Source organism: Clarias gariepinus, chromosome 11, assembly GCF_024256425.1.
Source record: "Clarias gariepinus isolate MV-2021 ecotype Netherlands chromosome 11, CGAR_prim_01v2, whole genome shotgun sequence".
Lineage (NCBI taxonomy): Eukaryota > Metazoa > Chordata > Actinopteri > Siluriformes > Clariidae > Clarias > Clarias gariepinus.
In genome coordinates, this window is record NC_071110.1 from 6,730,652 (window position 1) to 6,755,249 (window position 24,598).

Genomic DNA, 24,598 nt, shown 5'->3' on the forward strand with positions numbered 1-24,598 from the left:
GTTTTGGCCAAACCCTTAAACCTATGCCCCATACAAACCAACGACCGCATGCAGCGCCAGTCCTAAGCCAGACTGGGAAATGTGAGGATTGCAAAAGGTGTAAAACCTGTGCCATGTATTTTGGATCAAACCTTGTGGCTTGATTCCCACCTCAGAGTCTGTGTGCATGGAGTTTGCATGTTCTTTCTGTGCTTCGTGGGTTTGCTCTGGGTACTACGGTTTTCTCCCAAAGTCCAAAGACGAGTAGATTTGGCACCATTTAGGACTGGTGTTTCCAAATTGCCCTTAGTATGTGAGTGCGGAGGTGACTGTGTGCTTGTGCCCTGCGATGGATGGGGAGGGCCTTTCCGTGACAATAAACAGAAAAAGCTGTATACAGAATAAGTGAGTGAGTAATTCATTTTCATGTGGCATAAAAATAACTAAAGGTTTTGCATGGCTGTTAGTGCAGTGGTTTGCACAGTTTACTCCTCATTATCACCCCAAAATACGCAGTTTTTATTTTATTTTAAATTGCTGCTCAACCAGGGAAACATATAGTCATGCAACTCCTACAAGTTTGTCATGATCTTGCTAGATCCCTCTCAGAAATATATGAATCCTTTTCCTACTGTGAAGCAGGTTCTTTATGGAAGTTTTAAAGGTTCCAGCTGAACACACCTCCTTCTAGGGTTCTAGTTTTGTTGCATTAACTTGACCATGTCTTTTCATATTGTTCATTTATTCATATTAGAACCCATTCTGGGTGTATTGTCGTTTAAGAGTTCAAAGGTGAGGATTGATTTGTTGAGCAAATTGGTACATCACTGTTTTGTTAAAATGGAAGACTATAAGAATGGCATGGAGTGTTAGTGGTTTGCAATGTCACTTTGAGTTTGCCGGTTCTACATGTACTTGATGGTTTTCTTCCCACAGTCCAAAGACATGCAGTGGAGGCTAATTGGTTTCCAAACTGGATTGGTGATTGGTTGTCCGGGTATTGGTTGTGTATGCTTGTGCCCTGCAATGGGGTGGCACCCCATCCATGAACGAACTCCTGGCCCCCAACTACCCTACATTGGATAAGTGGTATGGAAAATGGATGTGTACATTGCTTGGTTGTTCTGAACAACTGGTCCCATTAGCGACTTTTAAACCATGCTGAACAGCGCTTACCTCCAGGTGGTATATCACCATTCAGCAGCACCTGCAAATACTAAGAGCTAAAAGTCACAATGATTCCAATAAATTTGGACAGCTCTACCTATGTTACTTGACACCTTGAACTGAAAACCGTAGTTTTCACACAATTTAAACACGAAAGAAAGCCCTGATCAATTTTAAGGTGCACCAGAGATCAGGAGCCCACATCCAGATTCCAGGAAACAACTCTATCAAGCACATAATCCCATTATCTGTTAGATGTCTCAGTGGTCCACATTACTGGACTTGGGTTCTCTATTGTTCGTTTTGCTCTTTTCACCTAAACGTTTAAAAAAGGAAAGAAATTGAGAGGTCTTTTTGGCGAGGTTGTTCTGTCCATTGACTGATGGATTTTGCTGAGAACTGGATAAGTTCTCTTCAGTCTGTTGACGTACTTCTTCTTCTTCTTGATCCACTTTCTCCTCTTTAACCGTTGGAGTGGTGAATGGCACTTTAGAACCTATGGAATAGTTTGTAAGCGGCAGATAGCTGTCCACTGATTTGAGACGACCTATATTCCCAAGAGACGGAATCTGATGTCCAGGGGTTCCATTTTCTGGCTCACCGGGAACAAACTTATCCTCGTCGGCCTCAGTCCTGCTCAGATCTGGTGAAGGGAAAGCGATTGTGTGTCGACGCCCGATACCACCAGGGCTTTTCGGAATTAAAAGCAAGGGGCTTTTTAGCAGTTTGGTTACATCCTCACTGTTTGTAACAGACATCCGTTTTTCTCCGTCTTCCTGAAACGTGCGTCGATGTGGAGAAGTGAGTGGGGAAACATGTTCCCCAGAAGACATGCTCCCCCGACTAGACTGGTAGCGTAGCACCTTTTTGGACACGTCCCTCAAATTCTGCACCTCTTTCTCAGACAGAACTTCTGCATTCTCACTTGCAACAAAGGAATTCTCTCCAGATTTTCTCTGCTGCAGACTTTTTTTCTCTGGCTTTTTATCATCCGCGTTCTCTTTATCGAGGGAGGACTGGGGCATGTTCAGAGTCCAGCTCTGCTTTTTGCAAGTTTTGTCTGGACGGTTCTTTTGTAATGAGTTCTCAGGGATTTTGGCACTACTAGGCGAGGGGGTTCTTGATCTCCTGTGAGACGCGGGTGCCTTTAGGAACCGATTGAGAACCGACTCCAGTGCTACACCCTCGATGTCTCTGTCTCGTGATGAGCAGGTGGCTGTGGAGCGCCGCTTGGCAGCCGATTGCAGTCGCTCCTTCTGTTTCCGTTTAACTTCGGCCATTTCACGTTCCATGTTCTCCTATGGAAAAGAAATTGGATCCAATTTTAAATGTTTAAAAAAAAAAAAACGCTTTGTTTCCAACTATTAGCTTAAGTCTGGACAGCTATAAAGATGTTTACAGGGGGGATGAGTGTGGATTTACAGTACCTGAAGGGCTCGGGTGAATTTTTCACAGAAGGAACTGAAGATGGAACAGCACTCGTCCAGTTTAAACTCACTCGGATCCTCACAAAAATATTCCGCCACAGACTCGGTGACTTGGTTCAGTGTCTGGAAGGACTCCTGGGTTTCAGTGATCCTGGACTCAGCATGCTGAGAATGACATGTGACATGGGGTTATTTTATTTAAAGATATTTTCTTCAAAATTTCGAGCAAAGTTTTAAGAAAAAGATTGTTCAGCTTTCTCATGAGATCAGACCAGGCACTTTGGGAACACCGATTAGACTAATCTTCATGTTTTTGGACTGTAGGAGGAAACCAGAGTACCTGGAGAAAACCCACTAAGCATGGGGAAAATATGCAAACTCCATGCACCCAACTTCCCAAGGCGGGAATCGAACCCAGGTCCTGGAGGTTTCGAAGCAACAGTGCTAGCCACTATGCTATCACGTCTTCAAATTTTAAGCATAAGCAGTATGTGTATAATATATATTATATAATTCTACTTAAAATTCATTAGCTTAAATTGCAGTTTACCAGTAAAAATAAACCAGGCAGCACTTTAAACACTTAAATTTAAATAGATTTGGCAAACGTTTTGGCTAATTGTTGTGTCTGAGCATGTTAGCTACCTAACCATCACTTTAGTCTCATTATATTCTCCAATTTTAATTTGAAAGATCCATTGACTTCCACCAAACTAGTGTCTTCTGTCTAAGTAAACTCACCGAGAAAAAGTCTTTCATCTGTTCAGCCAGGTCAGCTTGTTTATCAGTGCCCTTTTTCGCCTGCTGGACTTCGCTCACTTTCCTTTGGAATTCTGATTCAGTTTCTTGTTTGTGGATTCTACAGTGGGATTTAAAAAAATGATCTCTTACAGATAAAACACTCTATGATGGAAGACCATATTATGCATGAGAAGCACATTTGTCCTTTAAAGTCCTGGTAAAGATTGGGTCCGGGTCAGCAAAACAGTTGAAACCCTCAATAAATCAATACAGTCGAGAAGGTGAACAAGAGAACACAGGTTTCAACTAAAAAACAGTTTTAAATGATAGCAAGTTTTGGCCAGATAGCAAAATTATAGGATGATGCAGTAGATTTTAGGTTAGTGTGGTTACGACATTACAAGCTTACTTTAAATTTATATACAAAAAAATTCTAAAAATAGTTTTGTAAACGCAAATAAACTGCTTTTCTAACTGTTCTAACTTTCTCTTTTCCCTTTCTATTTTATGAATCCTTAACGTGTAATAAATATGCAATAAATTGTTGATACAGTGCGAATGAAAGCGTTTTAATCCTGTTAAAGGTTTATCAGGATGTAGTTAGATCTACTTAGATATAAAATTAAAATGTAAAGTTTAATCCTATACTTATATAGAATAATATAAATAAATATACTGTATGATGTTTTACCGTACAATACTACATCACATTATTTAACATTATTTATATTAAAATAAAGTAGTTACGATATATTAAATAGGTTTCTGTGCTACCTTGAAAGCTTATATGTCATCTCGAAGAATCATCATAAATGTATGATCGTTTTAAAGGCTGAATGTTTAAATGACGGTCAAATTAAAATATTTCGTATGGCATGAAAAAATCTCTCTAAAATACTTTACTTGAAAAAAAAAATTTTTTTTTAATGAGCAAATTTTCCAGAGCGTTTTTTTAAAAAGACTTAATCACACGTGACAAAGAAGGCATGTATAGTGGAGTACTTCCTTCTTGGTTATTAAAGTACAGTAAAGTTCCCATAGGACAGAATTTTCACATACATTACACAGTAGGAACCCTGACTTGCATGACGATTGCATTTCGGTTGTAATGACATTGCGATGATGTTCAGTGTTGTGAAAGTGTTGTTTTGGAAAGTTAGAATGAAGTTTTTACACTTTGATAAAAAATGATTTTGAGATAACGTTGGACTAATGATCCAAACACAACATTGCAAATACAACCTCAAAACAATGAAATATGACCCTTGTTTTAAAGTATTTATGGCAATCATTGTCCATTAAAACAACACCCAACCACTTCCATGCTCCCTCAAGTTTCTAGCATGGTTTAAATATCTGATCCGAGATAAAAAAATAAAAATAAAAACTCTGGCGCAGCCCTTGAATATACAGTAGATTGGAGTTTAAATATTTTCAGAATGAATCCATATTTACAGAATTCTCCACACATTGTATTGTTTAATCCTCATTTACAAAAGTGCCAATTATTTTGGATATTACTCAATTTTTTAAGTTAATAAGAGCACATTTGGTGAATTTTGTACCTTGCGGCGTCTCCGATGTGTGAGAGTTGTTCTGGAAAATTCAGCAGAGAAGCGTCACTCTTCTGAGCTTGCTGTGAGTGAAGCGTAAAGATATTTTTAGAGAGTATATTATATACAGTATAACAAAATGTTATATCAGCTAACATTGTTTAAAAAAAAAAGAAAAGAAAAGAAAGAAAAATGAGATAAAGAGTTTGTTTTACCATCACAACATAGTGCATGAGGTTCATTCCTGGTTTGTTGGCTTTCGTGTCGGCGAGTTTTAGCAGCGAGGTCATGCGGAAGCCCACAGCGCTGCCGGCGTAGCCACCCTGTGAAACAAGACAAACGCTGATTAATCATCAGGTGTTAATATGACCTTCATGATGGAGCTAAAAGTGGATCATTTCACTGATCCAATCTGATTTCCTTTGACAAAATAGCGAGTTCTCACAGCGTTCATGTAGTTCCCAGTCTTCAGCACGAGGCGGATGACGGAATGAAGGTCGCCACACTCCAACAGCTCTAAAAGAAAGTGTCAGATTAAAGAGTAAATATATTTCACATGTTTATTTAGTTAAAAGGCTTTTTTTTTTTTTTGCAGATATTAAACATCTGTTCAGATGTTTTAGGGGAAGGATACGTTTTTCCCACCTCCTCCATTTGGTAGCTCTTATATGATATAGCAAGGTTAGCTTTAAGATGTGAATTTGCAAGACCCAAAATTCCCAAACTCCATCTTGCTTGTTTTTGTCATTTGCACAAACTTAGTCCTATTTTGTGTTTTTAAGTGACTTTGAATCTTAGACTAAGCAAGTACAATAAAGTGCATGCACGGAGGCTTACTGTACTATATTTTTCACAATTTGTAGCCTTTCTGATTTAACAATTACAAGGGCCGTTTAGGTCAAAACAGGACCTGTGATAAAATTTCTTGTGATTGAAGGCAAAAAAATGATTTACATTTACAGTAAAACATCTGAACGATCCTGGCCAAGGTGGCTTGGAGACACTGTGGTCGTTCCCGTAAACATTCAGCATCTGATCCTTGGAAAATCGATGGACGACTTGTCGGAAAACTTGCGGTCTTTGGGAACTGTACACACAATCATTAACCAACACCACTTGTACATTACAGGAACTCGGTTGGGAGTTATTGTCACATCCTCCGTACAGTGCTGACCACGCTTTAAGCCATTTCCACATGTTTCCTGGGAGGCCAGGGTTTCAGATGTAGGGTAAGGCATGCAGTCCGATCATGGTTCTGGCACATCGAGCAAACTTTCTAGCACTAGTGAAACACTAGGATAAGTGCATTAGTGTAGCAGGGGCTGTGAGTAGAGGAGTAAAGCTAGTTTTTACTCTTAACGAAGTGAAAAAGTCCTGTTTTGACTTGAATGCCGCTCATACTTTTTTAAAAGTATAAATCTCAGTTAAAAATGTATTATTTAATTTATTTTTTTATTTGACAGTAAATAAAAATTGTGAAATATTTTCAGGCAGAAGAAGAGTTACTAAAAATGTTGTCCAGTTTAAACATAAAATGGCAGCGAGTCAGTTCGGGAGTCAAAAGTGCCGACTCATTGGTGTGATTCCCAAATGATCTGACTCATAGGGAAGAGCCTGAGGTTTGCATCACTAATGTACAGCAATGCACTTCAGTGATGCTATTTCTTGCATGTCATTTGATTTCAGAATTTTGTTCATATCAGTCAAACATGACTTGCTATTCAAGCTAGATCACTTGTTTAAAAAAAGTAAAAGAGGTCGAGAAATAAAAGCCTCAAGCAATAGAAGTCCTCCTCGAGGGTTGGGATGAAAAAGCATGAAGTCATAAAACACATACACTGAACACGCCCCAGTGAATCATGTTAAGGTTTGCGCTGATGGATTAAAAACTATAAAGTAATTACAATATGACGTGGTATAAAGAAATAGCTTTGCTAATCATCTTCTCTGTAAAGAATTCTTAGTCATCCAGGTGAGGTTATGTGGAAACTGAGGCATGGCCACTGGACGACATTTCTTGTTAAGTCGAATCGTTGCACTACTCATTCAAGTAGCTTCTTTGGTTTGTTGTTTGTTATAATGTAGCGAACAATGTTACATTTGCATATTACCTAGTAGGAGCTTTTATTTGCAGTTAGCATATTGAGCATTTTTGTTTTAACCACACCTGAAAGGAAAGCCAAGAGGCAACAGAACGACGACTGTAGTCTGTTTACAGAGGATAGAGATCAGGGTGTGTGGTTACCTTTCCCAGCAGTGGTCATGGTGGTAATGGAATGATTCACTTCATCCATAAAAAGGGGAAGTTCTTCTTTAAGGACTAAACATTTCAGCCTCTCTTCATAGCTGTTGGCACAAATGAGGACATTCGACTAATTACATGCCGGGTCTAAACAAAACGCTCTCAAGCAGAATATAAAGTGGTGATGCGAGTGAACGAGTAATATATTTTAAGGATAAATAATGCACTCACAGTGTGACTCACCCTGGAAGCTTTACAAGCTGAATCATGAACTGATCAGCCTCAGAAAGAGCTGAAATGTCTCCTTTAAATGCTAAAAGCTGCTTCACCTAAAAAAGAGCGGAAGATAAGATCATGCAGGCTGAAGCGGATGATAAACACATCTTATAAACCACACTGTTTTGATTATTTTATCTTCATTTTATCAGTTCTACTCCGATGCATGTTTAAAAAAAAATCCTTCATTCAAAAGAGTAGATGAGCCAACTGACATGATGATTAACAGTTGTGTTGTGATCAGTTATTTCCTTGAACTTTAGAATGGCATACAAGAATACCTTCAACCACAACCCTGGCCAACACATGCAACTGAAATAAACAAAGAATTAAACAGTGTTTAAATAGCATGGTTTCACTTTTTCTATGTAAATAATTGATCATAATTATGCTATGCCACTTTGACATTTAATGAATTTAATTATTCTTATTTAATTACCCAGATGTAAAAATAAAAAATAAAAAAATCTGATCATATTAAAATGATATACAGTAGTTTGGATTTTTTTTTTTTTTTTTCAAATCTGTCTTAAATCAAAATTGAGGTGCATGTAAGTACATTACAAAATGTCTTTATGTCATTATAAATTCTCCAACACTGCACACCAACAGTTAATCACTGTATGGCTAACCTGAACTAGGGGTAACTAGGGTGCCAATCCATCGCAGAGCGCGTGCACACACACACACACACACACACACACACACTTTTACACACTATGGGGAATCTGGAAATACCAATTAGTATAATCTGCATGTCTTTGGACTGTGGGAGGAAACCAGAGTACCCAGAGGAAACCCACCATGCACATGGAGAACATGCAAGCTCCACTCAATTCATTGAAACTAGCTGTATGGCTAACTTGAACTAGCCATATGGCTAACCAGAACTAGCTGTATGGCTAAAAATGTGAGGTTTCCATCATGCTGAAAACCTGTGCCAAATCAAATTTTTGAATTCAATCATCTGCTGTGGTGCTCCCTAATGAGAGCAGCCAAAAGAACAACAAGATTTTTATACATCACCACCCTGCCATCTATTTCGGCCTGGCATGTCTGATACAGTTAAGAGCCATATGTGTTATTTTTGCATGAGTCAAATTTTGTCTGTTTGTATCGCTCTTGAACATTACAATCAGCTTATAGTCTATCATGTGGTTACACAGTAAGTTTATTCTAGAGCAAAGAATAAGCAAAGGTGCTTCTGAAAAGTGTCTGAAACAAACATCTAAAAGCCCTGAATATAGCACACTGTGTCTAACATTTCAGCCCTACAGTCATCACCACTATTTGATTGATTCAAATTTAAGCTGCTTGTTTACATTCATGAATTTTTTTTAATCCTAACACTTGTTTTATTATTATTAGTTCATATTATATTATTAGTTCATATTATTAGATGTATTATAACGTATTATAACAATACTGTAATCGTTATAATAATATCACAGGAAAGGGAGTGCTGTTATGCTGGTTAACAGCACAGCACAGCGAAAGCGTAGCCTAAGTACAGATGATATTATAGCCATGCCGATAACCAGTAGTAATGGGAAGTTTTATTTTTAGTAAGAATTATTTTAGTGACTCGTTTTTTTTATATCTTGTTCATTGAAATAAACAAATCTTTTTTTTTTTGAGTAATTTAGATAATTTCATTCTTTTAATCAGAAATCAAATAAAATGTTATATTTTCAATAAACAGACCCCCAACACGTCTACATACAAAAATGTTGGCTTTAGTTCCAGTAATGAAAATATTATGTAACCCTCTTTACGATAGAGTAACAGAGTAACAGAAATAGTTATCTTTAACAGTACTTGGACCAGTAACAGAAGATGCTAAGTCTTTAAGAGCCAGTGGTTTGACACCAATAAAGACAGAAACAGTAATTTGTGTTGTTGTGATCACTCTTTGTTTAACAACAAGAACAATAACAACAGTGTAACAATTTAATTCAGAAAAATAATAATAAAATAAAATAATAAAGCCGGCATAAGTTTCCCTTAAAACAAAAAAAAATAAACCCAGTTTCAAAAATAGTCCTATTGCTTGTTGGGGCCCTTTTTTTCTTTTGATTAAATCAGTGTCACGACAGTACCAGTATCTGTTACGGTATCAGTATGTCAGTGCTTGTGGATCCTACCACACAATCCATGAAGAAAGGAAAGTGAGACTGCGCAAAGACTTTTGCTTGTGGGTCCGTGGCTCGCCACCCAACGTACACTGGGAATCTTTTTGGGCTTCAAGATATGAACATCTAATTCAAATCCGACCGGAAGGCTTCAACCCCAGGTCGGGCATGACTTCCGATCCATGTGCATCACTGGAATGAATCTGGCAAAAAAACCTGACCGTTGAGTCAATGAGTGGGTCTCTTTAAGGTTGTCCGATCAGCGGCAGCTGTCTGCTAATCGCGCTCTCCTAAGGATGGTAATTGACTCTGAATTCAGCTAGGTAACGAGACAGCCATGAAGTCTTTCAAGTCTTTTAGAGCTCAGTGATTGGTCAGCTCCTCACAAAAGGAGCATGGGAATTGTAGTGCGAACAGTTTTTCAGGGGGAAAATCACTCTTTTTTCTATCTTTTTTTTATGCATTTGATCACTTATTGTAGATGGCGTTTTTTTCTAAACCTACCTTTTTAACAAACACATATTTATTCATTGTCATCACTTAACTGTTTTTTTTTCTCTTTATACATAGAAAATGTACTTTGATTAATTAACTTAACCATTTATCCCAAGACTCAATTAACTTTAAGAAAGGGATTATTATGCCAAGACCTCGTTCTAAGACCTGGTTACACTCTCCCCTCCTGAACTCATGTACGTCCCTGTACATGGAAGAGCTCAACTGTGCTTTATCTGAGAGGGGTATGGGAGGGAAGGTGCAGAGGCTATTTGATCTTCATTCAAAACATCGGACAACACGGTGGTCAACCCCTGGAGAAATGACTTAACAACTGTGACCAATGGGCTTCCGAGTTCAGTATAATCCAGTCGCCTTGGCGGTTGACGTTCCCTTTTGGATTTCCTGACAGGAGCATCTGTGACTGTCATTCTCTCTGCTTCCTCTCTGGATTCAGTTCCATCCAATTCCGGTTTTTCTCCTTCCACAGACTTCTCAGTCTTTGTTCTGTCTACTTCCTCCTCACGCTCTGATATGTCAGAAGACACAGACTGCTGTTCATTACAGATGTCATTGACAGCATCAAGCATGGTCTCTTTCTCCACAGGATGTACTTCAGGTAAGTGGGTATCAGGCAAGTTACTTTTAATGGGGTCAGTTTCAGGTACTTGGTCGATTGGGGCGGTGCTTTCAATAGGTAAGTGTTCTGTATTACTGCAATGGTTGGTAGGTCTACTGGACCTCAGAGGACTGACTGGGGCATTGGTAGACATATCTGATGGACCAGACAGTTCAGGGGGGCAATCTACGGCCTGGGCATTTACTGGGCTCTCGACAGGACAGGGACCTGGAGATACAGTATACTGCCTATGTTGTTCATCAGACAAGGATTCTTTGGGCTGTGCTAGACCTTCATGGACTGTGGGGATGAACACATTTGAGACCTCACTGAACCAGTGGACTGGGATGAATTCATCCTCGTCCTCCTCTGAAGCGTCAGCATCCAGAACAGGATTTGCACGAGTTGCTATTCTGCGCTTTGTAGGTTGCTTGACAGACTTGCTGCTTTCCTCTATAGGTAGGAATCCACATGGGAGGAGTAAGTCCCTGTGCAGGGTTCTTAATGGACCATCACTGACTTCGGGCTTGACAGTATAGACAGGTAGGGTACCTGCCCTGTTCACTACTACGTGGACGGTAGACTCCCACCTGTCTGAGATCTTATGCTTCCCCCGAATGCGAACGTTCCGGACTAGCACTCGGTCTCCAGGCTCCAAGTCTGGGGCGATCACTCGTCTGTCGAACCGTGTTTTGTTCTTGTGTGCATTCTTTGCAGCATTAGTTATGTCTAACTTGTAGCTCTCTTCAAGCCGTGATTTAAGGTTCTGCACATATTCGGAGTGTGACGTGTGTTGCTTGCCATGCAGCGGTAGTCCGAATGCCAGATCAACTGGTAGGCGTGGCTGGCGCCCGAACATCAGCTCATAAGGTGTGAACCCCGTCACATCGTTTTTAGTGCAGTTGTAGGCGTGTACAAGGGGTCTGACAAAATCACGCCAACGGGACTTCTCTTGGTTCTGAAGGGTGCCAAGCATATTGAGTAAGGTGCGATTAAATCTCTCCACAGGGTTGCCCCTGGGATGGTAGGGTGTTGTCCTCACTTTTTTTATGCCGGCCACTTGACAGAGTTCCTTTATCATGCGGGATTCAAAATCTGGTCCCTGGTCACTGTGTAATTTTTCTGGCATTCTATAGTGCACCATAAAGTTCTCCCACAAACACTTTGCCACTGTACGGGCCTTTTGGTTGGGAGTGGGAATGGCTACTGCAAATTTCGTAAAGTGATCCGTGATCACAAGGATGTCTTTAGTTCCATTTCTGTCAGGTTCAAGGGAAAGGAAATCCATACATAGAAGTTTAAGGGGTCTTGTGGTCTTGATATTTATTAGGGGTGCACCTCTCTCTGGAAGTGCTTTCCTCCGCTCACACCTGCCACAAGTCCTTACCTTTCTCTCCACATCCACAGCCATCCTTGGCCAATAGAACCTGGTCCGAATAAGGTCCAATGTGCGGTCAACTCCCATATGACCCATATGGTCATGAAGGCTAGTCAAAACTGCGCCACGAAGCTCAGCTGGGAGGACAAGCTGGTAAGTTATTTTGGGACCTTCTTGGCGTCGTCTGTACAAGACATTATTCACAAGTTCAAGGCGGCTTAATTCTCTTAAGAAGAGAGGAAGATCAGGAAGTTTATTTCGCAAGGTAGGGGACGGTGTGTCACCTGTCTCAATTTGGGAAATGACGTGTTTTATACACTGGTCGGCTCTTTGTCTATTCACCAGTTCTGCTTCAGACAAGTGAGGGACGGTGGAAAGTTCACCAGACTGGTCTGCTTGTTGATAGCATTGGGGCACCGCATCCGCAGAGACTGCAAGGCATTCGACTAAAACAACGTTTCCAGTGTTACTGTCATCAACATGGGTGCTGTAAATAAGTTGTCTTTCACAGATTGCTTGTATGACTTCCTCATTAACAGCATTGGCATTATCTGAGTCAGAGAGATGGTCTTTGGTGAACTGGAAAATGCGTTCCCTCTCTTTCTGTGACTTTGGGTCATCCTCAAGGTTTCGTGTGGCCTGCGTGACAGACCATCAGTATCACCGTTTTGTTTCCCAGGTCGGTAGAGAAGCTTGAACGAGAATGTGGACAGTGCTGCCAGCCATCTGTAGCTCGTCGCATCCAGTTTAGCTGAGGTCAATATGTAAGTTAGTGGATTACTGTCAGTTACAACAGTGAACTGATTACCATATAGATAATCGGCAAACTTTTCGGTGACTGACCACTTCAACGCTAAAAATTCCAATTTATGCGCCGGGTAACGACTTTCACTCCGTGATAGCCCTCTGCTCGCATATCCAATTGCTCTCAACTGGCTCTCCTGTTCTTGATACAAAACTGCACCAAGTCCAGTGGTGCTGGCGTCAGTGTGCAGTACATAAGGTTTCTGAGGATCTGCAAAACCTAGCACAGGGGCGGTGGTAAGTTTTTCGATTACAGTCTCAAATGCTTGTTGGCAAGCAGGGGTCCATCGTTCCCCAAAGGGCTCTTTTGGGTCTCTGTACTCTGGCCTTTTTGTCACTTTAGCTCTCTTTTGGGAAGGTGGGTAGCCAGAGGTTAGCTCATGGAGGGGCTTCACAATATTGGAGTAACCTTTAACAAATCTCTTATAGTACCCAGCGAACCCGAGGAAAGATCTTAATTCTCGCAGACTCTTAGGGACGGGCCAAGTCTTGAGAGCAGCAGTTTTTTCTGGGTCAGTTTGTACTCCATTTCTAGACACCACATGACCAAGGTATCGGACTGATGTCTAAAAGAAGACACACTTTTCTGGGGAAAGTTTGAGGCCAAATTCTTTGAGACGGGATAGCACCTTCATCAACCTCTCCTCGTGTTCTTCAAGGGTCTTGGAGAATATGATCAGGTCGTCAAGAAAGACCAGTACTTCTTTCAAGTGCATGTCCCCCATGCATTTCTCCATTAGCCTTTGGAACGTACTAGGTGCGTTAGTCACTCCTTGAGGCATCCTATTGAACTCCCAGAAGCCAAGTGGGCACACGAAAGCTGTTTTTGGCTTATCTGCCTCTTCAACCTCTATCTGGTAGAAGCCAGATTTTAAATCTAGGACAGAAAACCACTGAGAGCCATTAAGTGCACAGAATGTGTCCTCTAGCTTTGGGAGAGAATACGCATCCTTTATGGTCTGGAGGTTCAACCGTCTATAATCTATGCATAGGCGGACTTGGACATTTTTCTTTCTCACAACCACGATTGGTGATGAAAATGGAGACTCTGAATCTCGGATGACTCCTGCATCAAGGAGCTCCTGGATGTGGTTTCGAACGGCCTCAATATCCTGAGGGTGAATTGGTCGTGCGCGCTGTTTGAAAGGTGTGTCGTCTGAGAGTTTTATATGATGTGTTACTTTGTCTGTTCGCCCAAAATCTGCATCATGTTTTGCAAACACGTCATGCATGTTATTTAGTTTCTCTGTGATGCGTTCTTTCCACAGAGGTGGGATAGGGGACTCACCGAAATTGAAGCTTAGAGTGGACTTTTGGGAGGACTCTGCTTTCGCCGTCTTTTGGGATGGCTCAGCTGACTCTGCATTGTGCTGCTTTAACAAGATGGTCTGGTAGGTATGCATTTGGGCTATTGTGCCCTTTGGGGGAATGACAACATCATGATCAGACTCATTACAAATTATGACTGGTAACTTATAGGGTCGCCAGAGGGGAAGATCAACCAGAATGGCCTTTACAAGCAAACCACGAGGCAAGGAGGGCAAGTTTGGGTGTTCGATCAGGACAGATTTCCTATTCTGGAATCCATTAACGGGGGAAACTCCCTCAAGTACGACAGTTTTGCCAGCTGGAACTATTTGAGCACTCTTCCCCAGTAATTTCACAACACCTTGGGGCTCAGGATGGGTTGTCTGGTTGTGTTCAACTTCAAGTACTTTAAGGACTGCTCGATAGCCGTGTGGGATAGGCTGATGTTTAACCCCAGATTCGGAACAGATGTTGTAAAGGACATCAAGGGTGTTGGTGCCTATAAGCACAAGGGGTTCTGTAATGGTGTTAAGATTTGGGACCACTAATGCAAGTGTGTTTACTTCAATTAGCGCACCAACAAACTCTTTTGGGAAAGTTATAGCTAGTTTAATGTACCCCAAGTAGGGGACAGACTGTCCTGCTGCTCCTTCTACCTGTAAGAGGTCATGGAGTGGCTTAATCTCCTGCTCTGAGAGATGTCGTTCATAAAATGACTGTGGAATAGTTGTTACTTGTGAGCCTGTGTCGAGCAAGCAGGTAACTTCTTGATCTTTTATGTTCACAAAAGCTGTACTTTTTGTACCGATGAGTCCTTTAGGGAATTTGAATGGGGGGCTACTGTCTGATTGTTCAGTGCTGGTGCATGCTTGTGAGTTGACTATGAGGTTTAAAGCTGAGGGACATTGATTTGTCTCAGCCCCTGTCTGTCCCACCACAGGAGCCGTTAGTCGTTTAACTGGGAGCCGGGGTTAGCCTTCATTTCCCACTCACTTAATCTCTTTTCCAACTGTTTTCGTTTTTCAGCCACCAAAGCAGGATTGGGAGCTTCGGTACACGTAGAGGAGATATGCCCATCCTCTCCACACTTAAAGCAGTACCAGGGCCGGGATTTGTTCATCTGCTTTGTTCTTATCTGGGTTTGCATGTTAGCATTTGTTTTGTCTGGTGTTCGGCTCTGGGGTTTCTGTGCAGTTACTTTTCTATCTTTCCTTTTCTCTGCCATGAAAGAGGTCAGCTGGCTCTGCAGGGTGGCAACCTGCTTCACAAGGTCTTTAATATTTATATATAAATTTATTAATTTATTATCTTATTTTCTTTTCTTTTCTTTTCTAAAAAAAAAAAAAAAAATCTTTAATTTTTTTTTTTTTTTTTGTGAAGCTGCTTTGGGACAATGACCATTGTTAAAAGCGCTATATAAATAAAATTGAATTGAAATTGAATTCAATGGCACTGGGACAGACCTGTGGGTTCTCCTTCGGGATTGCGCATGCACATGCACTCTGAGACTGAACTTGGACTCGTTTTGTGGCACCAATATGTTTCCTCATGCGGCTGGCTTTAGCTTGCTGCCTGTCTTCCTCTGTGCGCAACATCAGCAGGAGCTCTGCAAATGAAGGTGGGCGACTTCTCGCCTGTTCAAGCTGCAGAGTAGAGAGCAGAGTACTGTCCCAACACCCTCTACAGAACTGCTTTAGAAGGTGTCTGTCAAGTTCTCCTGGTGCAACCCCACCCCTTTTTACTACAAGGTTTAATGCTACTTGCAGCCGATGAAGGTAAGCGGAAGCACTCTCCCCTGGATTCTGGAACGTGTTTAAGAAACGTGCAAAAGGTTCTTCCCCATCCTCAACAGCGCCAAAAGCCGAATCAAGTAGCTGCAGGAAAGCTAGAGGGGGTGAATTGGGCCGTAATCCTTTGACTACATCAGCTGCGGGAGAAAGCAAGCTCTCTACAATCTTTCTGGTGATCTGAAGGGGAAGTATGTTAGGATCATTTAGCAGCAGTTCGATATGGGAGCGCCAGGTGTCATAATCAGTCTCATTATTAGGCCTGGGAGTCTTTCCAGAGAAGGAGCGGAGCCTTAATTGGGGCTGAAAATGAGGATTGATTGCTTCGCTCCTAACAATGTGTTCAACCACAACCTTTTGAATTTCTGGTGGATTCATGTCATTTGCTGAAAGTGAAGGGGCTGTATCCACACTGTTGATTGTAATGGTGTCAGGGGGAGGAAGGCCATTATTTCTGTGAGCGGTGTCTGAGGATAAGACAGGGGGATGCTGTTCAGTGGAGGTAAGGGTCAGCTGGGTCTCACTGGGGGTTTCAGCACGGGTAAAAGAAACTTCCTCTGGTACAGAGCTCATCGCCTCAATATCTTTACTAATCTGGGGCATCACTCCTTTAAGCACATGTCTGTACTCAGCACCGCTAAGTTTGGCTAAGGCCTTAAGTTCTGACAGGTAAGTTCTGGTAATATTACCACTGATCTCAGTTTGGTATGCACCGCTCAAGGCTCTGATGTTGTAAACAACAGAGGGATCATCTTGCAAGGCATATTTGTATGGCAATACTCCACTTAATGTTTCTAGAGCTGTGCCATACGTATACTCAACGATCAGGTTTTGGTAAAATTCAGATTCACATTCATCAACTAAAATGGTTCTTTTGATAGACCCATATTTTTTAAGGAAGTCAATAACTTGTTCATCTTGGTCTCCTACTTGTGTTAGTCCACTAACAATAACTGCGTTTGGGATTTTACCACCACACCTCTTTACAAAGTCCATATTGGACACATGTTCAAGATTGATATTCAAACCAACTGGCTCCTGGCTGGCTCACCAAATCTGTAACCCTCTTTACGATAGAGTAACAGAGTAACAGAAATAGTTATCTTTAACAGTACTTGGACCAGTAACAGAAGATGCTAAGTCTTTAAGAGCCAGTGGTTTGACACCAATAAAGACAGAAACAGTAATTTGTGTTGTTGTGATCACTCTTTGTTTAACAACAAGAACAATAACAACAGTGTAACAATTTAATTCAGAAAAATAATAATAAAATAAAATAATAAAGCCGGCATAAGTTTCCCTTAAAACAAAAAAAAAATAAACCCAGTTTCAAAAATAGTCCTATTGCTCGTTGGGGCCCTTTTTTTCTTTTGATTAAATCAGTGTCACGACAGTACCAGTATCTGTTACGGTATCAGTATGTCAGTGCTTGTGGATCCTACCACACAATCCATGAAGAAAGGAAAGTGAGACTGCGCAAAGACTTTTGCTTGTGGGTCCGTGGCTCGCCACCCAACGTACACTGGGAATCTTTTGGGGCTTCAAGATATGAACATCTAATTCAAATCCGACCGGGAGGCTTCAACCCCAGGTCGGGCATGACTTTCGATCCATGTGCATCACTGGAATGAATCTGGCAAAAAAACCTGACCGTTGAGTCAATGAGTGGGTCTCTTTAAGGTTGTCCGATCAGCGGCAGCTGTCTGCTAATCGCGCTCTCCTAAGGATGGTAATTGACTCGGAATTCAGCTAGGTAACGAGACAGCCATGAAGTCTTTCAATCAGGAAGTAGTTAACAGTAAGGGAAGGCGGAGCTCGATTGCCTAAAGTTTTAGAGCTCAGTGATTGGTCAGCTCCTCACAAAAGGAGCATGGGAATTGTAGTGCGAACAGTTTTTCAGGGGGAAAATCACTCTTTTTTCTATCTTTTTTTTATGCATTTGATCACTTATTGTAGATGGCGTTTTTTTCTAAACCTACCTTTTTAACAAACACATATTTATTCATTGTCATCACTTAACTGTTTTTTTTTCTCTTTCTACATAGAAAATGTACTTTGATTAATTAACTTAACCATTTATCCCAAGACTCAATTAACTTTAAGAAAGGGATTATTATGCCAAGACCTCGTTCTAAGACCTGGTTACAATTACAATGCAGTTAAGGACATATTATGATAAGCAGAATGAGTAGCTCACCTCTCATATCTTCTTGTCCGAATCAATTTTATATCTATTGCACTGCATAGCGTCTATGGGAGTCACATGACAAAAGAACGAACAACTAGGAGTAGAAGACTAATTGAGATCAACCAATCACCTCTCTGTCCTGGGCATACCGTCTATGGGAGTCACGTGACAAAAGAACGAACGATTCAGACCAAAGACTCAAAGGTTTCTACTCATTTCTGTTCCTTGTACATAACCTACAGAGGTTTTGCGATGCTTCGTGCATGTGCGGCCAGTGGAAAATGAACAAATTACTCTCTGAGACTACTCATTCTTCTGAATCACGTTAGAGACTCGTTCAAAAAGAACAGATCGTTTATGAACGACCCATCACTAATAACCAGCACGACAGGATGGCCTTAAGTGTGATATTGATTTCATACAATAGTTTTACAAGCACAATTTATCAACATATTATGATTTGTTGTTATTTTGCTCGCCAGCACTTATCCGTTTGAGACTTGCGGAACTAATTACAGTAACTGCAACAGGCCAAGCTGGCGATCGACAGTTAGCAAGCAACAGTTGGAGTAATTAACCAGCGTAAAAGTAGTTTTATACTCTTACATGTACTACTTGTTTTATTTAGAGTTTTTTTAGACAGACACGTACCTCACCGGTCTCAGGCAGTAGTTTCAAAAGCTCCTGCAGCTTCCCAGAACCAAATCTTTCACTCTTGCCACTGTGGATGTCCTCAATGAGCTCCTGTACTGACCTGTGAATAGAAGGAAGGAGGGATGGATGGATGGATGGATGGATGGATGACAGTAAACACTGTGATAAGGCAGACAATAGCGTTGCAATTTTACATATATGCATGAGTCATTTGGGTGCATCCATATTACAGTAAACCTGTACAATGATCAGGTGCTCTGATAATGTACTGAAGTGAAACTAAAACTGGTAGAGGAGGAGGCTGATGATGCTGTAAACTGTTTAAAGTTTTTGTATTGCTTATTACTTTTTTCATGGTCTTTATTAAGCATGATTTTGCTATATTTTATATATATAACAAACATATTATTGAAACAAAAGCGTAGATTCTAAACGTGGTATTTAAATATTTAATGATACAGTACACCATGTATTGTAAAAGTCTGTATGTGTCATCTTGTTTGCTTTATTGCCTCACTCTTACACAAGCTGTCTCACCGCTTTGTAATGTAAATATAATATCTTCTTTTCCTGACTAACATTTTTAAAGCTGAAAATTACCCGCCGTGTTTTGTAAGAAGTCATTTCCAAAGCAAAAGTCTACGTCATGCTTTACCCTGACTGTTACAGTATGTACCATGACGTTGCTCCGGTAAGACGGGCAAGAAGTCCGCTCTCAGCAATATGCACAAGAACATACATGCCTCGTTGCTGCAATACTGTGACACATAATGTCTTTAAGCAATCTTGATGAGAAACGCCTGAACAAGCCGAGTTTAGTCCTTGTAAATCGAGGACTACAGGGATGTGATCAGGCTCAAAGTACAGGGAATTATCCTGAATAATTAACCTCTGTTCAGTGATTCTTGATGCAAATAATTTAACCTACAAAGCAAATTATGGGTCTTAGTTGTTCAAGCAGTTAAGGAGTCAGGATGGATTTTTGCTCTCAATGTTTACAACATTCTGCATCCCCAACCATAGGGCAAAGTAGAGAATGATCAACGCTAGACATGCTCTATCTTGCTAGCGTTGATCTGACTATGCATGTATAAAATGTTCAAAATTTGTGATTATTGTAATTTAATGGGAAATGGTGCGGTTTAGGGGGAATTGTGTGATTTGCTGTTATTAGAAAATAACGAAAAGTAACTCAACTTCATAATACCAGACCATGTAATTGATTATGTATTCTTGATTAACAGCAAACTTAAGATGTATTATTCCTTTCACAATAATCAAATCTATTGGTAACGTTTACTCATGGGTGCAGGGGTAGCTCAACAGTTAGGACATTGGACTATGGTCAGAAGGTCCCAGGTCGCACCACCAAATTGTCACTGATGGGCCCTTGAGCAAGGCCCTTAACTCTCAACTGCTCAGATGTATAATGAAATAAACAAATAATAAAAATAAAAGATAAGTTGCTCTGGCTAAGAGTGTCTCGCGAAAGTCTACAAATGTAAAGGGGTGAAACATTCCAGTCCTCGCTTCAGATTGTGCTGAGTTCCAACTCTAATAAATACTGATTCTAGTGCCTGTGCATTTCTTTCCCCCCTCAAATTCCAGGACTGCCGATCCAAAGGTCAGGGAAAAAAAAAAATTGGAATCGACACATTGACCTATTGATGTCTACATGACAGTGTATTTCAGATTGTCCTGCTCCGATGTAATCTATGAGGGAGGAGAAAGCTGATAGCGATGACCTGACTCATCTTATCTCCACTGTCATGCTGCAGAGGAAACGAGCCGCTTTCAGTAAAACAGCGAGGCGGTTGCTAAATGCCTGGCGTGCGGAGACATGCCGAGCTTTAGGGGTGTGAACTCTCAACAGAAGTTCATACTGTGCATGTCTGTGATTTCATACAAGAAACAGAGTTGGTGTTTCCAGGGGAACTTACCGTTTGAACTGCTTGAGGAAAATGCTGATGTTCATGTTCTTTTTGGAGCCAAGAATGGACACCTGGAGGGAGAATGCACAAACAAACAGAATCTCATCAACCTTATTGATTACGGACCCGTTACTATAACACTAATGGATCTTTATACACATTGACACACATATATATTTAAAGTATAAAATTCAAATTATTACATAACAGTTCCAATAGAAGACATTGGCTTTTCTGTAACACACCCTTGTCTTTATTATCTTCTATACAGTGCATTCAGGAACCGCATACCTCACACCATTCTCATCAGCAGATAATACAATACGCTTAACATTACACATGATCGTATTGCTATACACTTAAAAGCAATCTTCCACCTTGTGCAAACAACTGGGACATCCCTTCACCAACAAACAGACCAAAAAAATCAAGAGCACATGTACTGTAGCATTCATTGTGTTTGGGACGAAACAAACAAACCAGTTAGCGTAGCATGGCAACAAAGTGATTACAACACCATATGACAGAACAGGCCAGGGAAATCCAAGCAGAAAGCAACCTGTGCAAAAGGATGAATGAAATTAGAAGTTTCATTATAGTTTAATTATAGTTTCGGTGTCTTCCTTCAGGCAGTCACTATTGCAGATCATCCGATTCACACATTGAACTTGGCACTGGTTTTACATTGGATGATCTTCTAGATGCAACCCTGCCATTCTATATGGGTTTGGGAATATTGGGGATAAGGATACCGTGTAACCACCGTGGCATTCAAGAACCCTACCACTGAGCTACCAATGCTTTTTTAATTTCAATTGTTGTCGTCATCGCCTATACTGCCTTATCTTGTACTGGATCGCAGGGGGCCTGGAGCCTATCCCAGGAGACTTAGTGGACGAGGTGGGGTACACCCTGGATTGGTTGCCAATTGATCGCAGGGTACACACACTCATACACTCATTCACACAATATGGGCAGCTTGGGAATGCCAATTAGTTCAATCTGCATGTTCTTTGGGACCAGAGTACCCAAAGAAAACCAACCAAGCACAGGGAGAACATGTTAAATCCATGCACACAGAAGGTGGGGAAACAAACCCAGACCCTAAAGGTGCAAGGTGACAGTGCTAACCACTAACTTGATCTAAAAATGATTATTGGTGTCCAAATTACCAAGCATACAATTTAATCTTAGAAATCTTGTAGATTAGGTGAGCTAATGTTTAACCAAAGACTACTGTCTGCCTTCTACATAAAAGTTAACCGCCGATAAGGGAAACAGTTTATGGAACTGTCAAGACTGACAGATTCACTAGCTTGGGATGAAAACAAGGTAGACAAACTGAGTGCCGGATGCAGGATATTATGAATCACGTCTAGGTGAAGCACATCCTCATGTTGCCTTTTACAGTGTTGAATTTACACCTCATGTGTTGAATAAACTCTTGTTTGATTCAGTTCAACCCATGTTGGTTGTGAGACATTGGATTAGGCTTGTAAAGAGAGGCAGAACGGTGCATTTAGGAGGTCGGATCAGCAAGTCAGTTTAAGTGCATGAATTTGGCAACTTTCTACATAAGAATTCAAAACCACACACATAGCCAGACATTAGACATAAATTACAGAATATGGCTAAAACTATAGCTAGTTAAAGATTCTGCCTAGCAACTTTGAACAAAAACAACTTACATAGATAATATGACCATGAAGCACATGCGGTTTGCCCTGAGGTGCAGTTTTAACAAGTCTAACATCTTTTAAGCCATGTCAAATCATGCCAAATTTCCTCAACCCTCCCACTTTTTGGTCAGGCAGAACAGGCTATGTTGTGCTAACAGTAGGATTCTTATCATGACTGTATACCTTTTTAATCATGGTATAAGATAACAACCTATTAATCAACGTTTTAAAAGTATATAATTGTGTGACTAATTATTACCTAAAAATACTTGATAGTAGTTTTCAATCCAGATACGGTGATAATGCTAGCTAGAAAGTTCCTCAAAATTCCACGCAATTATGAAATTACCTTACAGACCTCTCCCAGACCGTATCCCAACAAGGGTTAGCTACTGCATTAGATGAACCAGAAAAGAAAAATGAAAAGCACTGACCATTTCAGGTCCTTGAGTGTTGCTCGGCTTGCCTCTAACACTTTTTCGTTTGGATGCCTGAACCTGACCATCGGCCTGGTCATTGCGGCTGAACAGTTCCTCCATGTGCTGCGTATCCAGCTCATACTCCTTCTTCTTCTCTGCTGTCCAGATGTTGTGTTTGCCCAGCACCGTGTCCTGGGGTATGGCCTCCCAGTTGAAGTTCCTCATCTTGGAACCGGCTCTGGATGCACGGGAGATCGGCCTTGCCCCGCCAGGCAGTCCTGGGGGAGGTGGTGGTGGTGGTGGAGGAGGAGGTGGAGGTGGTGGTGGAGGCGGAGGAGGTGGTGGAGGTGGAGGTGGGGGAGGTGGTGGTGCTGGGGGTGGTTCAGCCATTGCTTTTGGCACTGTGGATGTTATAGATGGAGATTCATGTCTTTTGGAAGGGTCAAAGCTCCCAGTGATTAATGGAGACTAACAGGGCACTCACAAGCTGTTAAGAGAAAAGAAGAGCTTTATTTAAAGAAAAAAAAGAAGCTGCTGGTAGGTCATTTATCTTATGTTAACATGTTCATATTGAAATGTATAGGATTCCAAAGAAAACTTGAAAATCAGGAAAAGGTACGGTTTAGTAATGATTTTTTTCTTTGAGTCTACAGTAAAGCATACAACACAAATAAGGTCTATGGAAAACTAAATCAGACCGTCAGTTATCCATAAAGTGAGCAACTAGCATCGGTTCCTCAAGGGTTCTTCGGATGATTAAGGGTTCTAGGTGGTACTAATAGGTTCTACATACAGTAGCACAGAAACTAAGGGTCCCTCGCAAGGAACAAACCAAGAACGTTTTAGATTTTAGATTGAGCCTGTTGTATTTTTGTAATGTAGACACTCTGTTAGAAAATGGTTCATTAAAATATTCAGGTTGTCTACTTAAAACCTTTCCTAAAAATAATCTATTTTGTTAAAGGGCTTTACATTTTCAAATGTTTTATAATACATTTTTTATAGGTTATTTTAACTAAAAAGGCCAAAAAAACGCAAATAATAATTATGTTTTAATTTTAACTTAGTAATAAAGGTGTTAGTTAAACACGGTAAGCTTTAAATTTCATTATTAGTTCATTTAAAACTATAAGGAGTACAGTGGGTGTATAAGTCAGAATGAGAATAGTTAAAGGTAATTAAGTACTTATTGCACTGATGTCATGTTGTAATCCAGAACTGCAAATATTACCAACACTTTATGAACTTACATAAGTAACTAAACACCCTGTAGATGTAAATACAATACAAATAACTAAACTCAGCCATTATAAACCTAATTCAACTATAAACCTAAATTAAATTTGGTTGATTCAAATAATGTAAATGATATACAACCTTGTAAAACTCTTGATCTGTTGATTGTTCCCATGTAGAGGTTAAAACAGCTCTGAAACTATTATTTTACAGTTTAGCTTAACAAAAAAAAAAAAAAAAGTAAAATAACTCACCGGTTTAAACATAGGCAGTTTAAGGAGGATGTCAGGATTTAATCCTACAAGTATTTCCTCTGAAATATGAAAAGCAGACCTTCATGAGAGACGAGCTGAACTGCTGAAATGTTTTCCCTCAGTTTGACTGAGGTGTGTGCGCGTGAATGTGTGTGTGTGTGTGTGTGTGTTGCAATGCCTTACCCTGAACATCTCACACCCAGTTCCACCCAATACTAAGGACACATGGCTGGGAGAAAATAAATTAGCGTGGAAAAGTCGAGAAAGCAACCATGTTACAACCATGTGTCAGAGACTAAGACCCAATCCTAGACAGATCTAAACAGATC

General features: G+C 40.6%; 1 protein-coding gene across 2 annotated transcripts; it reads right to left on the reverse strand.

Annotated features, from left to right (window-relative positions):
• Positions 1-686: 686 nt before the first annotated feature.
• fhdc4 (FH2 domain containing 4) lies at positions 687-24,380 on the reverse strand. 2 transcript variants are annotated; one of them, XM_053506931.1, is made up of 12 exons: positions 24,270-24,380; positions 22,795-23,266; positions 20,691-20,752; positions 18,748-18,850; positions 7,353-7,438; positions 7,113-7,213; positions 5,313-5,383; positions 5,083-5,190; positions 4,880-4,950; positions 3,315-3,432; positions 2,574-2,738; positions 687-2,441 (listed from the first exon to the last, which is right to left on the reverse strand). In XM_053506931.1, exons 2-12 carry the CDS (start codon positions 23,167-23,169, stop codon positions 1,407-1,409), a joined length of 2,295 nt encoding a protein of 764 aa, XP_053362906.1. In that variant the 5' UTR covers positions 23,170-23,266; positions 24,270-24,380; the 3' UTR covers positions 687-1,406. The 2 variants fall into 2 exon arrangements, with proteins under 2 accessions (XP_053362906.1, XP_053362905.1); XM_053506930.1 differs by having other exon boundaries at positions 687-2,444.
• Positions 24,381-24,598: the final 218 nt, after the last annotated feature.

Coding starts and splice junctions, on each gene's coding strand:
- fhdc4 (XM_053506930.1), bottom strand. CDS start 23,169: ATGGCTGAACCACCCCCAGCACCACCACCTCCCCCACCTCCACCTCCA. Junction 5,191..5,312: donor CTGGGAACTACATGAACGCT/GTGAGAACTCGC, acceptor CTTGTTTCACAG/GGTGGCTACGCCGGCAGCGC. Junction 2,445..2,573: donor AATTCACCCGAGCCCTTCAG/GTACTGTAAATC, acceptor TCTTTTCCATAG/GAGAACATGGAACGTGAAAT.